Below are 17,763 nucleotides of genomic sequence, written 5' to 3'. Positions count from 1 at the left end.
TCCATACCTGAAACTAATATACCATTGTAAATAAACTATACTTATATTTTAAAAAAAGAATTAAGGAGTTGCTTTTTGTTTGCTTATAATATCTTATAATATTTTAAAATGTTTTGAATGGTTTTATATTTTTACTTTGATGAATTTTTTTCTGTTAAACCCAAAATAGATATGTTAGAAGTCAGAACTTGTTAAAGTATTGCTTGCAAAATTTGTAAAATGGTGTTTGAAGTTAAAACAAATTGTGATCTTTGTAGAGCCTTTGCTAGGGATTTAATAATATTGGCCTTACTATATCATCAACTTAATTTTTATAACACTAAAAATGGCTTTATATGTACCCCAAGTTATGGAGATGCTATAGAAGTGTAAATCTCTGTCTAGGTTTTTATATGATTAGGATGGTGTCTACATTGCTCTCATCGGACAACCAAGTGGAAAAAGTTAATCCCTATAAAAATTACTTCAAATATTAGAGAAACTCTCTATGGAGAGTTTTCCATTTTTTATCACCATATCACTTTTTCTTTTAAGAAATGGAAATTCCTTCGGGTTCTCTCTGGCCCTCCTCCATCAAGCGAGCTATAGGGTTGGGAATCAGTCTTCCACTGATAGCATCTCTGGGGGCCACCCACTCAAGGGTTTGTTTGTTCTGCTAATCCACAGTTTTGGCCCCTGGTGTAGACATGTACGTGAAGACTAAAAGTTAAGATTCTGTGATGGTGAACCAACCACCAAGAATTCCATTAGAATAAGCTGGTTCAACCTTGAAAATTGCAACCTAACACAGCTTTTTAATGCTGGGCTTCAGGATTATGCTTTACAGATAACTGTTTTAATTGACTAACCTTTTAGAAAAATAACAACAGAATTCTCCCTCCACCTCTCACATATGAAGGTTATAAGATATTTGAATTGGATAAGAAAATACAGATTTGATTTAAGTTTATTTCACCTTTTTTCAGTTAAAAAAATTTGATGATCTGGTTTATTGCACAAATTGTTTGAGGAAATAGAGGGTTCGTTACAGTCTGAATCAATTAGCTGGGTGTTTTTATTTTTTTTTTTGCATTTTGTATGCTCATTTGGTTTATAGTTCTATAAATAATTAATGTTTAAATTGAGATTGGTTAAACAAATAAGCAGTTTGTTCCAGTTTTTCATTCAAAGTTTAAACTGGTTCAGGTTACTGAGAAATGTAACGCCACCATATACAGTTTCTTTTTTTTTGTGAAAGCAGATTTTTTTTTTTTTTTTTTTTTTAAATCAAGGGAAAAGGATTTCTCTCAGGAAATTGTGTGACTCCAATTGATGACTGATCTCAACTGAGGCTGTGGGGGTGAGGGTTAGGTGAGGCTGTTATTTTTACCATCAGACAGGGAGTCAAAATTGGATCTCTTAGAGCCTTTGATCCCCCCTCCCCCGAAGATTAGACTGTGATCCAGAAAGCAGCAGCTTTCAAGGCTTACAGGAGGCCAGTCTTTTTCTGATCTCTGTAGAACATGCCAGTTTACAAAGTGGTTCATGCTGTCTGCTCACTCCTGTGTGGGGTTCAGATTATGGATACCAGACATATCATGTGTAACGAGTGGCAGTTTTTGCCAGAGGACTGGGCGTTGACTGTTACTTCCAGAGTAGGCCTTTGCTACCAATATCGCAGCACAAACATCAGGAATAGGGCAGTGGGAAGTCCAACAGGGGGATTTGGCATTTACCGTTGTAAGTCCTGTTATTGTACATCTCAGGGTTTGCAGGTTTTCCATGATGATTTCTCCAGCCAAAGGACAAAAGTCTTTAGACATGCTCCATTCCACTGGACGGAAAGAGAGAAGAGAGGGTAGGATGAGCAATGGAGGCCAGGGGAGAAAGATAAAGCGAGAATAGTCATTTGTTAAGAGCATCATAGAAATTCTAGCATATAATCTCTCTAAAAAACAGTAAGTGTACCCTCTTTTCCCTATATTGGCACATCTAACAATTCTCAGGATGACGAGTCAGTTTCCAAGTTCATAGTTATTTTTTAGAACAAGAGTGGTGGGCTGGGGGAGAAAAACCATTCAACAGTGATTAATATACCTTAAATATACATATGTATATGTCTGTATATATGTATATAGACACAGATTCTCAGACACATTACATATAAAAACATTGTATATAAATGATAAATTATTTACTGCATGTGAGACATGAAGGGTTTATTAGGATATTACCTTCTATTTGTTCCCCAAGTGTCTGTTTCACCATTTTGATGCAAGTACTACTTCAAGATCCCAGGAACATTCTCATCCCAAATAAGGAAGCCCCCTTTCATTTCCTTCCACCTAATTTGACTGTCCCCTTCTGGAATTACTCTCTTCCTTTAGTGTCTTGTCTGCTGCTCCCCTGGCTTTCCTTCTCCTCCTTGACATTGTTTTCTAGCATTTCATTGGCTTCTTTTCAGCTGGAGAGTTTTTTTGTGGCTGACTTCTTCAGGGCTCCCCACACACCTGACATCCCCAAAGTGGGTGTTCATTTACGGTTAAATCTAACACCTCACCCACATGGTAAGAGGCCATTTTACTGTGAGACATGCTCTTTCATAACATTTTCCCCTGGTTGAAAAAAAACCATAGCCAGGAGAGATAAATTTTGCATTATCAGTAGAAAGTGTCTTAAGTGACAGTTTACACATGGCAGGATTTGAGGCAATTCTAAATGAAGCAAGAGCTTAAGTCACATGGAAGACAGGACCTGCATGTTCTCAGTCTCATGATGACAAGCTGTAGGGTTTAAGATTGAATTACATTCTGTATGATACTTAAATATTTCATAATTAAGCCAAACCATCTCTAAATCCCACTGCTCCTCTAGAGTCACACAATCACTCTGCTTTAGTTGTTGCCCCTGCATCCTCTGCTTCTCTTCATTATGTTCCTGGGACTCTAACTTGCTCTCCCCACTTTCTTGAAATTACTCTCCTAAAATTACTAGTGTTTTGATCATCCAAAATAGTCTCTTCTTGGGAAATCCTGCTACATTGGCCCCCTCTACTTTCTGCAGTCTTCTTTCCCTTTGGTTTCACTTTCCCTTCTGCTTCTCCTACCTCCTGATTCCCTCTTCTTAGGCTCTCTCTGGTTCTTCCTTTTCTTTTTCCTTTGATGTTTCTTGAGGGCCTGGCTTCTTTTTCATTCCAGATGCTTGCTTGTCTCAGATAGCAACCTAATCCATGTCTATGGCTCCAACTCTGACTCTTGAAACTATAATTCTAGGTCTAACTTCGCTCTGGAGCTCGAACTGCTTCCTATAAATTTTCACCTGAGTGTCTCCTACTCCACTTGAGTCTACTAAGGACTTCTCACTGAAATTGTTTCTCCTCTTTTTTCCTTAATTTTAGGCTCATGGCACTGTCACATATTCAACAACCAACCCCAAATCTCAGTATATCCTTGCCTACTCTTGTCACCCAATTCCTCACAGCCAATTAATTACTAAACCCAGTAGATCTTATTTTAAAATGTATCCTCTAAGTTTCCTTTCCCCCCACACTGAAACTACTCTAGATCAGACTTTTATAATCATGAACCTTAACTCTGCAATTGATTTTCTGAGGCCTAATTGATAAACTCTCCTACTTGATTTTTCTATTCGCTTCCTTATCCTTATATACAGTCTTACTATAGCCTGATTTATAGTTTTAAAATGCAGATCTAATAATGTAGTTCCTTCTCTGAAAATATTTTCATAGTGTCCAAATGATTTCAAAATAAAAAAATTGGAATCTTAACAAGGCTTTCAAGGACCTTCACTATCTGGTCCCAACCTAACTCTACCATCCTTATCTCCTGCCATTTCCCAAAGCAAAGTCCTTGTTCTATAAATCCCTGTTACCTGATTATTATTCTGTGTATTTTTTTTTCCTCTGTATTTTGCTCACTTTCCAACCTTTGCTTGTCAAACTCTACTCATCCTCTAAATTCCTCAGGAATAATTAATTAAATACATCTGTTTCTGTGTTCCCAAAGTCCTTTACCCACATAAAACAAGATTTATTACACATATATTATGCTTTATTGTATGTGTCTCTTTTCTTGTTAGATTGTGAGAAACTTGAGGATAGGGAAAGTATCAGTCACTCTCCCCTTTTCTAGTACATAGGCACACAGAAGATGCTTACTAAATATTTTACAAATAAAAAAAAATATATATATTTGTTTTATTATACACGCACACACACACACACACACACCCAGAACAGACTGGTTTTCCAGAATGGAGATATTTTTCCTCCACGTGAATCTTCTCCAGACTCATGCCCTTTGAAGCTCTCAGGCATATTATAAAATCTAGTTAGAATCAAATGACTATTAAAGTTATATGTTAACTCTCAAATCAAGCTTATACTTCATTATAAAAACATATTCTGGAGTTCCTGTTGTGGCTCAGTGGTTAACAAATCTAACTAGGAACCATGATGTTGCAGGTTTGATCCCTGGCCTTGCTCAGTGGGTTAAGGATCTGGCCTTGCAGTGAGCTGTGGTGTAGGTTGCAGACATGGCTCGGATCCTGTGTTGCTGTGGCTCTGGTGTAGGCCGGTGGCTACAGCTCTGATTAGACCCCTAACCTGGGAACCTCCATATGCCACAGAAGTGGCCCTAGGAAAGGCAAAAAGACAAAAAACAAACAAACAAAAAAACTCCACATATTCTAAAACACATATTTATACATGTTTTATATGTATGCATGCATGTATAATTTTTTCCAAATTGTTTCATTATGCTTATGAGCTCCTAGCTTTTGAAAAAGCCAAATTTCTTAAAGTCAATTGGAGAAGGTTTGTAATCAGAGAATACTGTTGCATATTACTTTAGCTAAAGAAAAAAGAGTAATCATTTAGGGAATTATTACAAACAAAATGAAAATCAGAAGCACATGTGCACAGAAATCTAGAAAGAACAAAGAACGTAGGAAAATTCTAGAAAAAAAAAAACCAAATCTTTGGTTGCCACTGAGACATGCAGCGTTGACTGATGTGGTGAAGCCCCAAGCCCAAGGCTGAGGATCAAGAGCTTCTGATTTCAGGCTGAGGATTCCCCCAAGAAGAGCTAGGGATTAGTGGGAACAAGAGTGGGTTATTTGACAAGCAATTAATGAAAAGTTGTTCAAAGATGCAATCTTTAAAATTTCTGAAGAAACAACAATTTATTTTTTAATAAAAACTCTTTGTTTTTACTGAAATATATTCTACAAAGCCTGTTTTAAGTGAAAAGAAGGCCTGGCTTCTTGAAAACAAAGCAAAGAACAAATAGCAACAAGTTTGTTGGGAGGTATGGTCCTGCTTTAGGAGTTCATAGAAAGTTTTAAGCATTTAAGTCTAATTAGATCTTATAATATGTCTGGGTTTCAAAGGAGGGAGAGGCTAAAGCAAGAGAGGATTCACATGGAAGGAAAACAATTCTCTATGTTGGAACGGCCTGTCTATTCAGGGGCAACCTATGGATTTTTTCCCCTCTGTGTATTTTCTTGGGTTGGTGAACTCTGTTATGAAAAAGGAGCTTCTGGTCATTTAAGGAATGAGGGAAGGAAGCAGAGTGAGCAGGAATCACTTTGAGAGCCAGCTGGGAATTCTAAGGCAACTTAGCACGGTCTTTCTGGAAGGTTATATGTAGGTATTTTAAAGCTTAATAGTAACATGAAAAAATCGCTTATGAATCTTCCCTAAATCTGTAAAGGGCTGTAGCCATGTATATGAAGTTTAAAAATATATAAGACTTATGATTTGCAGATGAAGATTAGGTCTAGGAAATAGAAGCAGGGTTCAATTATGCAATGGCTCATAGCATTTTAGTAAGAAAGATAGCAGACAAAAACTAGGTGTTAGTATTTCTTTTGAGCCAAGTTTGGCTCAAACTGTGATTTATTGTATTTACATCAAATAACTACGAATATTTTAAACGTGGTGTTTTGTTATTTTAACAAATATTTCATTTTTATCTAAGCTTTAGAAAGGTAGAGGCAGTGGGCAAGAGCATTCTAGCTGAACTGTTTCCATTTTTCTGATGGAAGCTATAAAACCACATACTGAAAGCATAAGAAGAAAAAAAGAGCTCCTGAAGGTTTGGTCCTGTCATGTGAAGTCTATAATGTGATGAGAAATGTCACAGAATCAGTGAGAAGAGTAGAAAATTTATGACAGGAAGTATTGGGGTGCCCAAGCAGAGAACTTAGTCCAAAGTGCAGTTAAGTTTCAAATCTCTTGTTGTGGAGACTGTGTGATTAACACACCCAGTTTAGCTGATAACACTCTCCAGGCCAGCTTTTTGAGAGGTGAAGACTAGGCAAAAGTAAAGATATGAAGAGATAATACTGAAGGATGTCTAATTTCTAGTCAATTAATAAAAAAATCTAAAACCTGCCACTGTCCAGGTTCTCCTCCAAATCTCAAATGTCTCCAAAGCCTAGAGCTGTTTTATCCTTTTCACACATCAGACAGTTGGGTAAAAATCATCTTCTTGCTTCTTGCCCAGGCCCTACTCAAACTTTCCACTTTAATCTCACTGGTCACTTGACTTCAGATCCATTGCTTGTCTGTTTTCCCTTTTGCTATGCTGTCCTTCCCCTAAATCATCTTCCCCCTCTTCATGCAGACGGGCCTGGTTCAAGGACCCTTCCTTTCTGTAGCTTTTCTTGGCTTTCCAAGGCAAGCTCCTCTGCCAGTTTTCCCATAGTACTTTTATTATGTCTCTTACATTGCACTTGCTTTATTGTTTTGTATTTAAGAGATCTGTCTCCTCTTTAAGCTGAGAGCATGGACCAGGTTGGATTAATACTAGTTTCCAAAGTAACTATTTATTACAGCACCTAGAACAGCATAGGTGGCTCTGTAAATTGTTGGGTGAATTGAATACTTGATTCATGGCTTTGGAATGCTTAAAGACTAAGGTAGACAGAAATCTGATGCTGGTACGTAAAGGATAAGAAAACAGTGTTAGAATAGAAAAAATACAGTCAAAAGAGAACAGAAGTTGTTTGAGCTGCCCAGAAAGGAGTTGAGATGGAGATTGATTCCTGGCTTCCAGATACCCAGTATCCCAGACTCTTCACTTATCCATACTGCCTCTGAGGACCACCCCCCCATAAAGTTTATTTCCTGTTCCCTATCAGCACTTCTGTGGAACTGAAACAGCATTCTTACTGGCCACACTCACCCTGGCGCCTTAGCTAATGAACGGAATTTGGCGAGACTGCTCAGCCCAGCACCAGAGCATTATGAAATCATCCCCTGATCCATCTAATTGTGTAGTTTCTAACCTTTCAGGCCAACCATAGCACAAGAGGAAGAAAGAGGGAGAAAGGGACATGCCGAGAAACCCAGAGAAAGATCAAATACAGTCATTTCTAGAGATGAGAAGTTGTGTCTTGCTGAAGCATGAATCCACTCAACACTTGTGGGTTTTAAATTGGGAACTGACGTGAAAACTCTGGATCTGGGAATTCTGTTTAGCTCTGGCAAAATACGAGGTTGGAGCCGCTTGCATTTTTATTTTAAATTCCCTTGGTAGTTCTAGGAGCAGGGGCACACATTACATTCAAACAAGTATCTTTATTGTTTGCATAGCACACAGTCTTCTAGTTAATTAGAAAAACATTTTTTCCCAAATTAAATTTCCCTAGAAAAACAATGATTTAAATTAAGGGCAAAGCCTTTTTTTTTGTGGACACTAGTAAATCCTTCTTGTACCCACTACTTCTAGAAGATTAAAAGCACAGTTGGAATTAGAAGGCTATATTCATTTGTTTTTTTGTCAGATTCTTTCATCCACAAAAGTAATAAGCCCTTACCTGTGTACATTGTATACTTAGTTTTGCATGCCATATGACAGAGCTACCTGCAGATACAGACACGATGCGGAAATTCTAATTATTCAGATTTTTGAAAAGTATACAAGTACTGCAATTAACAGCAAAATCCCACTGTGCTGGGCCACCTCCACAATCTAATCTATTTGCTTCTTTTCTTCTCTCTTAATAGTTTGCCTTATTTATAGCTCTTATCAAAATTTATTCTTTCTCTTGATACTCTTGGCTTTCTAAGTAAAAGGTATTATAATTTTTGTGATCCTTACTACAGTAGTAGTCCTTCTCTTTTTCCAAGCCTGGCATGAAATGTTTGTTGAATGAATACCAGTCTTAGAGACCCAGCTGATGCCAGCCTATTGTCTTCAAAGAGATTCACAGAGTAATCCTTGTACTTTTTTGGTCACTTAAATAGTGGTACCTGAACCATGAGGTTGCGGGTTCGGTCCCTGCCCTTGCTCAGTGGGTTAACGATCCGGCGTTGGTGAGCTGTGGTGTAGGTTGCAGACACGGCTCGGATCCCGCGTTGCTGTGGCTCTGGCGGGGGCCGATGGCTACAGCTCCGATTCAACCCCTAGCCTGGGAACCTCCATATGCCGTGGGAGCGGCCCAAGAAATAGCAACAACAACAACAACAAAAAAGACAAAAAGACAAAAAAAAAAAATAGTGGTACCTTTAAACAAAAGGAATCTTCAGTAATTTCTGCAGTTCTGAGATGAGAAAGCCTTAATGACCTGCACTAGTGAAGTTATTGGAAGCCAAGGAATCTCAAGCCCCAGATCATATAGAAGTCACTTTTTCTTTTTTTTATGGCTGCATGCATGGCAATATGGAAGTTCCAGAGCCAGAGATTGAATGTGAGCCACAGCTGTGACCAAAGCCACAGCTGTGGCAACACTGGATCCTTTAATCCACTGTCTTGGGCTAGGGATTGAACCTGCTGGGCCAGGGAGCTGAGCTGCTGCAGTGGGAACTCCAGAAATCACCCTTTTGTCTGCATTTATAGCATATCTTTCCTTAGTAGATTCACCAACAGCTTTCCTAGAACATTAAGAGTTGGTAGAGTCTCGGATTTATCACAAAGTACAGAATGCAAAATCCCTTCATTGTGTCACATCTAAGCCTAGGTGGTATGATAAGGTGGCTTTTAGAGGTTGCACAAAGAGGGAGAAGGAGAATGTTAGAGCTTAGCTCCCTCCACATTTTAGATGGGATAAATGCAATGGGTGCTGGAGTTGATCCATGTGGCTTGCAATATTTCAGGAATTTCATGAGCTGATAGCTAAACATAGCCATCATTAAAAATTGAGTTGTATAAACTTAAAGTTAAATCGATTGTATTAGAGAAAAAGACAATAAATAGTCATAACTCGTTAGTCCCTAATTTACTGCATTTACTATTAATTATGCTCCTGAGATTATTGATATTTATTTTATTTAGATGGTGGAAATGGCATATGATGATGTAATACTGCACGTATCTTCTCAATCTGTTGAGTGACATCACATTGGTAGCTTGAAATTGGCCATGGTGGGAATATTTGCACCACAGAAATCAGCAAATGCCATAAAACTAAGGCTCAATTTTTTATTCTGTGGACTGTCTAAATCAGGTGTTGCAAAACTATAGTTCCATAAGTCAAGTACAACATACGATCTGGCTTTTACATTTTTAAAGGATTGATAATGCACATGCATGTGCATGAGCACACGCACAAACACACACACACACACACACACACACATGAATATGTGACAGAGAATAGAGACCAATGTATTCTACAAAGCCTAATGCATTTACTCTCTGGCCCTTTGCAGCAGAAGCTTGCTGACCGCTGGTCTAGACAGAGACTCTTACTTAAGTGATGAGAAAATCTTAATAATTCAGATTAAAATTAAATGTTCCTGGTGGCTATTACATTATGAGTAGCAAAAAAAAATTCAGGAAATATTCTTCCAATACCTGAAAACTATTACTTGATTCAACAAAGAATGCCACTGATGAATGAGTGAAGTTATAATGTATGTCTTTATTATTTCATTTTTATTTTACTTCCTTAAAGTAAATGAAAACCCAACATTTACACTGTAACTACATTCATCAGTTAATTATGTGAAAATGAAAAAAAAAAGACATTTTGGGAGAAATGATAGGCTCTAAGGAATTTATAAAAAAGAATATGGTATATTTATTACACTTATTATTTATAAATTGTATATGCATATCCTTTGTGTCAGTAATATAAAAGATGTGCATATGTGTATGTATCTATGTGTATGTAATTTTTCCATCTAGAGATCCAGTTGGTAAACATTAACTGTCATATCACTGGATAAATGGTAGGTGGTTTCTCAGATAGACTCTAAGGATGGATATATCCTGACAAAGCAGAGTATGATGTCTGAGGGGAATAGATTTCTCAGACATAACTTAGGTAACATTCTGTTACCAAGAGATAAGAATGAGGTACATAAACCCCTTTTGGAAGGAGGAGTGGCATGGGGGTGGGGGGAATTTGGGGAAGAAGTTCATTTACCAAGCTATCACCATCTGCCTAGTCTGCCTAGATGGCCTAGACCTAGGAACTGGGCAGTTCAGGTGCCCAGACTCCTCACATCAGTTCTTATTGCCCAAGCCAGGGCTGGCCCAGAAATTGACAGAGCATACAACCTGAAAGGCAGGTATCTTTGGGCTTGACTTCAACAAGAATGGCTGAGTCAGAGGCTGGACAACAGAAACCTAAAAGTTGATTGTATACATTGCAGGACATTGTATTCCACTACTTCTGATTGCCTGAAAAAGCATTATGCCTAAACAGGATTATCTAGGCCTCATTACTATTATAGTCTTTATATGTTTTATTACTATATGTTGTTATATTTTATTTCATGGTTATCTGTGTTTTATGAATGGACACTTTTATAATACTCCCGTGTGGAAATAAGAAGGATGAACTCACCTCCTCTCACAAAAACACCAAAATCACAACTGCTGAACAACCATCAACAAGAAAGACTTGAATCTTCCAAAAAAGATATTCTACATCCAAAGACAAAGAATAATTCATAATGAGATGGTATGAGGGGCACTTTCATGATAAAGCCAAATCTCATATCTGCCAGATAGGTGACCCCTAAACTGGAAAATAGTTATATTCTAGACACCTTACCACAGGAGTGAGAGGTCTGAGTCCCACATCACACTCCCCATCCTGGAGGTCTGGCATCAGGAGAAGCCCCAGAGCATTTGACTTTGAAGATCCGTGGAGCTTGAGTATAGGATCTCCACAGGGCTAGGAGAAACAGAGACTCCACTCTTGGAGGGTACACACAAGGTTTCACATGGACTGGGACCAAGGACAAAGCAGTAACTCCATAGGAGCCTGAGCCAGCTGGGACTTGGAGGGTGTCTTGGGGTGGTGGGGGTCATCTGTGCCTTGCTGTGGGGACAAGGACAAGCTCTTGTGGAAGAAGAAGCGCTCATTCATCATAATAAGTTCTCCTGGAGATCACCATTTTGGCATTGAGACCTGGCCCTATCCAATAGTCTTCAGACTCCAGTGCTGATATGCCTCAGGCCAAAGAACCAACAAAGTGGGAACACAGGTCTATTAATCAATATATAGGCTGCCTATAATCATCCTGAGCCCACAGCCACTCTAAGCACATGCCTTGACACAGTCCTGCCCACCTGAGAAAGGACCAGTGGATCAGACTGCAATCACAGACAAATAAGATGGCAAAGAAATATGTTCCAGATAAAGGAAAAAGAGAAACCCCCAGAAGGACAACTAAGTGGAGTACACATAGGCAATATTCCTAAAAAAAGAATTTAGAGTAATAATAGTAAAGACGATTCAAGATCTCAGAAAAACAGTGGGGGCAGAGACTGAGAGGATACAAGAAATTCATAATAAAGACCTAGAAGATATAAAGAACAAACAGATGAAAAATACAATAACTGAAAAATAGACTAGAAGGAATCATTATCAGAATAAATGAACCAGAAGAATGAATAAGTGAGCTGGAAGACAGATTGGTGGAAATTACTCCTGTGGAACAGAATAAATTAAAATGAAAAAAATAAGGATAGTCTAAGAGACCTCTGGGACAATATTAAACATGCCAACATTCACATTATAGGGGTCCCAGTAGGAGGAGAGAGAGATCCTAAGAAAATATTTAGAGATAATAGCCAAAAACTTCCCTAATATGGGAAGAGAAACACTCAAATCAAGGAAGCATAGAGTCCTATAGAGGATAAACCCAAGGAGGAACATGTTGAGACACATATTAATAAAACTGACAAAAATTAAAGACAAAAATATTAAAAGCAACAAGGGAAAAGCAACAAATTACATACAAGGGAATCCCCATAAGTTTATCAGCTGATTTTTCAGCAGAAACTCTAGAGATCAGAAGGGAGTGGCATGATATATTTAAAGTGATGAAAGGGAAAACCTACAACCAAGAGTACTCTATCCAGCAAGGTTCTCATTCAGATTTGAAGGCAAAATCAAAAGCTTTATAGACAAGGAAAGATTTACAGACAAGCTAGGACTATAGTACCACCAAAGCCAGCTTTACCACAAATGTTAAAGGAACTTCTCTAGGTGGAAAAGAAAATCCATAACTAGAAACAAGAAAATTACGAATGGGAAATCTCACTGGTTAAGGCAAACACATGGTTAAGGTCAGAAATGATCCATGTACAAATATGGCATCAAAACAAGCAATCATGAGAAGAGGAGAGTACAAATGCAGAATATTGTAAAGACATTTGAAATTAAGAAAATAGCAACTTAGAACAATCTTGTATAGATATAGACTCCTATAGCAACTCTTCATGGTAACTGCAAACACAAAATTCACAATAGATAAACACACCAATAAGAAAAAGGAATTCGAACACAATACTAAAGATAGTTATGAAATCGCAAGAGAAGAGAACAAAAGAGGAAGGGAAGAAAAATGACTTACAGAAACAAATCCAAAACAACTAAAAAAATGGCGAAAAGAATGTACATGTCGATTATTACCTTAAATGTAAGTGGATTAAATGCTTCAACTAAAAGACAGATTGGCTGAATGGATATGAAAACAAGACCTATATATATGTTGACTACAAGAGGCCCACTTCAGATCTAGGGAAACATACAAGTTGAAAATGAAGGGATGGAAAATGGTATTCCATGCAAATAGAAATCAAAAGAAACCTGCAGTAGCAATATTCATATCAGACAAAATAGACTTTAAAATAAAGACTGTTACAGGAGACAAAGAAGGACAATACATAATGATCAAAGGGGATCATCCAAGAAGAAGATATAACTATTGTAAATGTATATGCACCCAAAAAAGGAGCACCTCAATATATAAGGCAAATGTTAATGGCCATAAAAGGAGAAACCAACATTAACACAGTTATCATGGGGGAGCTTTAGCACCCCATTCACATCACTGGAAAAATCATTCAGACAGAAAATCAGTAATATACTGGCCTTAAATGACACATTAGACCAGATGGACTTAATTGATATTTATAGAACATTTCATCTGAAAGTAGCAGAATACATTCTTCTCAAGTGCACATGGAACGTTCTTCAGGATAGATCACATGCTGGACCACAAAACAAGCCTAGGTGAATTTTTAAAAAATTGAGATCATATCAGGCATCTTTTCTCACCGCAATACTATGAGATTCAAAATAAATTACAAGTTAAAAAAACAACTAAAAAACACAAACACGTGGAGACTAAACAATGTATGACTAAACCAACCAATGAATCACTGAAGAAGTCAAAGAGGAAATAAAAAAAAAAAAATACCTAGATACAAATGAAAGTGAACTCACGGTCCAAAACCTATGAGACACAGCAAAAGCAGTTCTAAGATGGAAGTCTAGAGTAATACAATCTTACCTCAGGAAACAAGAAAAATCTCAAATAAACAACCTAACTTATACCTAAATAAACTGGAGAAAGAACAAACAAAACCCAAAGTTAGTAGAAGGAAAGAAATCATAAAGATCAGAGTAGGAGTAAATGAAATTGAGATGAAGAAAACAGTAGAAAAGCTCAATGAAACTAAAAGCTGATTATTTGAAAAGATAAACAGATTTGATAAACCTGTGGCCATATTCATTAAGAAAAAAAGGATGAGGGCTCAAATCACTAAAATTAGAAAAAAAAAGTTACATTGATACCATGGAAGTAGAAAGATCATAAAACACTACTACAAGCAACTATACACCAAAAAAATGCACAACCTAAAAAATGGACAAATTCTTAGAAAGGTACAACCTTCCAAGTCTGAACCAGGAAGAAATAGAAAATATAAATAGACCAATCACAAGCAGTGAAATTGAAACTGTGATTTAAAAATTTTCAAGAAACAAAAGATCAGGACCAGTTGGCTTTACAGGTGAATTCTATCAAACATTTAGAGAAGAGTTGATAACTATCCTGAAACTATTCCAAAAAATTGCATATGAAGGAACACTCCCAAATTCATTCTATGAGGCCACCATCACACTGGTGCCAGACAAAGACAAAACCAGACAAAAGAGCACACATGAAAAAGAAAATTACAGACCAATGTCATTGATTAGCATAGATGCAAAAATCCTCAACAAAATATCAGCAACCAAATACAGCAGTAGATAAATCCCTACCAATCAAGTAGGATTTATCCCAGGGATGCAAGGATTCTTCAGTATCTGCAAATCAATCAGTGTGATACACCACATTAACAAACCAAAGAATAAAAACTGTATTATCATCAAATAGATGCAGAAAAAGCTTTTGACAAAATCCAATTCCTATTTCTTCATAAAAACTCTCCAGATAGTGAACATAGAGGGAAACTATCTCAACACAATAAAAGCCATATATGACAAACCCACAGCTCACATAATTCTCAATGGTGAAAAACAAAAAGCATTTCCTCTAAGATCAGGAACAAGATAAGGATGTCCACTCTAGGCACTCTTTTTCAATACAGTTTTGTTAAGTCATATCCATGGAAATCAGAGAAGAAAAAGAATAAAAGGAATCCAAGCTGGAAAAGAAGTAAAACTATCACTGTTTGCAGATGATATTATATTATAACTAGAAAACCCTAAAGATGCCACCAGAAAACCATTAGAGCTTATCAGTGAATTTGGTAAAACTGTAGGATACAAAATTAATACACATAAATCTATTGCATTTCTATATACTAACAATGAAGGATCAGAAAGATAAATTAGGGAAGCAATACTATTTACCATCACATCAAAAAGAATAAAATACCTAGGAATAAACTTACCTAGAGAGAAAAAAGACCTGCCCTCTGAAAACTCTAAGATGCTGATGAAATCAAAGACGACACAAACAGATGGAAATATATACCATGCTCTTGAATTGTAAGAATCAATAATGTCAAAATGACTATCTACCCAAGGTAATCTACAGACTCAGTGCAATCCCTATTAAATACCAATGGAATTTTTCACAAACACAAAAGATCCCAAATAGCCAAAGCAATTCTGAGAAAGAAAAATGAGTCTGGAGGAATCAGGCTCCCTGACTTCATACTATACTACAAAGCTACATTCATCAAAAATATATAGTACTGGCACAAAAACAGAAATACAGATCAGGACAGAAAGCCCCAAAATAAACCCAAGCACCTGTGGTCATTTAATCGATGACAAAGGAGGCAAGAATATATAATGGATAAAGTCTATTTAATAAGTGGTGCTGGACAATGACATAAAAGAATGAAATTAGAACATGCTTTAACAACATAGACAAAATAAACTCAAAATGGTAATATTCTGAAAGTAAGGCCAGATACTATAACACTCTTAGAGGAAAATATAGGCAGAACACTTTTTGACATAGATTGCAGCAATATCTTTTGAGATCCACTTCAGGGTAATTAAAATAAAAAGAAAAATGAACAAATGGGACCTAATTAAACTTAGAAGCTTTTGCATAGCAAAGGAAACCATAACAAAATGAAAAGACAACCCACAGAATGGGAGAAAATGTTTGCAAAGGAAGCGACCAACAAAGGATTAATCTCCAAAATGTACAGACAGTTCATGCGGCTCAATTTTAAAAAAATGATCAAAAATGGATAGAAGATTCAAAAAAGACATACAGATGGCTAAAAAACACATGAAGAGAAGTTCAACATTGCTAATTATTAGAGAAATGCAAATTAAAACTACAATGAAGAGTCACCTCACACTAGTCAGAATATCCATGATCAAAAAGTCAACTAATGGTAAATGCTGGAGAGGGTGTGGAGTAAAGAGAACCCTCCTGCACTCTTGGTGGGAATGTTAGTTGGTACAGCCACTAGGGAGAATAGTACAGAGGTTCCTTCAAAAAATAGAACTGCCTTGTGATCCAGTAATCCCACTCCTGGTCATATATCTGGACAAACTATATGTTGAAACTCCATGGTTCATGAACTCCAGGGTTCATTGCAGTACTATTTACGACAGCCAAGACATGGAAGCAACAACTTGATTGTCCATGGATGGAGGAATGGTTAAAGAGATGTGGAATGTACCATGGGATATTACTCAACAGTAGAAAGAATGACATGATGCCATTTGCAGCAACATGGATGGACTTGAGATTATCTTACTAAGTGAAGTAAGTCAGACACAGAGAGACAGATATCATGATGTCACTTATATATGGAATCTAAAAAAGATGATACAAATGAACTTATTCACTAAACAGAAATAGACTCACAGACATAGAAAACAAGCTTATGGTTACCAAAAGGGAAGGAGGGATAAATTAAGAGTTTGGGATTAACATATACACACTACTATATATAAAATAATCAGTTTTTAATGTATTATATGGCACAGGGAACTCAGTATTCTGTAATAACCTACACGGGAAAAGAATTTGAAAAATAGATATATGTGTATGTATAACTGAATAACTTAGTTGTACACTTGAAACTAACACAACATTGAAAATCAACTATCCTCCAACATAAAATAAAAATTAAATTAAATTGAAATAAACAGATAAAAAAGACACTGTGACTGAAAATAAGAACACCATTCATTAATTCAGACAAACCTCTCACTATTCCTTTTTCTTTAGAATACTGTGATATCCTTAAGTTATAAGATTAAAATCAACTTTCACTTGTTTTAGACTATTTTTAATAGAAACTGTCCAGGTAATAATTTTTCCTCATTAAAGAAGTATAAGCTTTTTAAAGGCTGCAGTGAATAAAGCTGAACAGCTCCCCACACTCCGCTGAGAATAGGCGCCATCTAACACCTGTTCCATGGGGTAAACAGCTCCTCTGTGAAGCTTCCTGGGATACTGAGAATTTTGTTTTGTTTTATTTCCAGCAGAGTGATGGCCTTTTTGCCTGCAGGGAGAGAACTCTGACAAGCTGTTTTACTTTCTGAAGGATACAAAGTAGGGAAGCATAAGATCAGCTGTCTGATTTACAAGGTCCAAGAATTTGTGACCAATTCACAGCTTTCTGAATCCTGCTGGGTCCTCATGGAATTAAAATAGCCATCCACAGGGGCAAAAGCAAAAGTATTCTGACTTTTTTTTTTTTACCAGATGACAACTTTCATTCAGAGAAGGGCACTGTAACTATTTGGCCTTTTTTTGGGGGGGGGCTCATTTTTCATTTTCCTACTATACCCATTTAAAAAATGCTGAGGTAACATTGGTTTCATTATGTTTCATGTGTGTAAAATTATATTTCTACCTCTGTACATACTATAGTGTGATTAATACCAAAAATTTAGTTTCCATCTGTCACATACAATTGATCCCCCTTACCTGTTTTGCCCTTCTCCCACCTCCTTTTCATTTGGGAAATCACTATTCTCTTCTCTATTTTGTGCGTTTGTTTTTAATTTGGTTTTATTTGTTCATTTATT

The 17,763-nt window shown here is 36.8% G+C and overlaps 1 protein-coding gene across 2 annotated transcripts in view; it reads right to left on the bottom strand.

Moving 5' to 3' along the window:
• The window catches only part of ANKFN1 (ankyrin repeat and fibronectin type III domain containing 1), a 344,059-nt gene that overhangs the window by 79,565 nt on the left and 246,731 nt on the right, over window positions 1–17,763 (bottom strand). For both annotated transcript variants that reach the window (XM_021067257.1, XM_021067258.1), the window contains exon 8: window positions 1,716–1,813. In XM_021067257.1, coding sequence (XP_020922916.1) covers window positions 1,716–1,813 — 98 coding nt within the window. The remainder of the gene's footprint in view (window positions 1–1,715; window positions 1,814–17,763) is intronic.

This window comes from Sus scrofa, chromosome 12 (assembly GCF_000003025.6).
Source record: "Sus scrofa isolate TJ Tabasco breed Duroc chromosome 12, Sscrofa11.1, whole genome shotgun sequence".
In the NCBI taxonomy this organism is placed as follows: Eukaryota; Metazoa; Chordata; class Mammalia; order Artiodactyla; family Suidae; genus Sus; species Sus scrofa.
The sequence above is the reverse complement of the archived record's forward strand: the minus strand, read 5'-3'. Positions and strand labels throughout refer to the sequence as shown.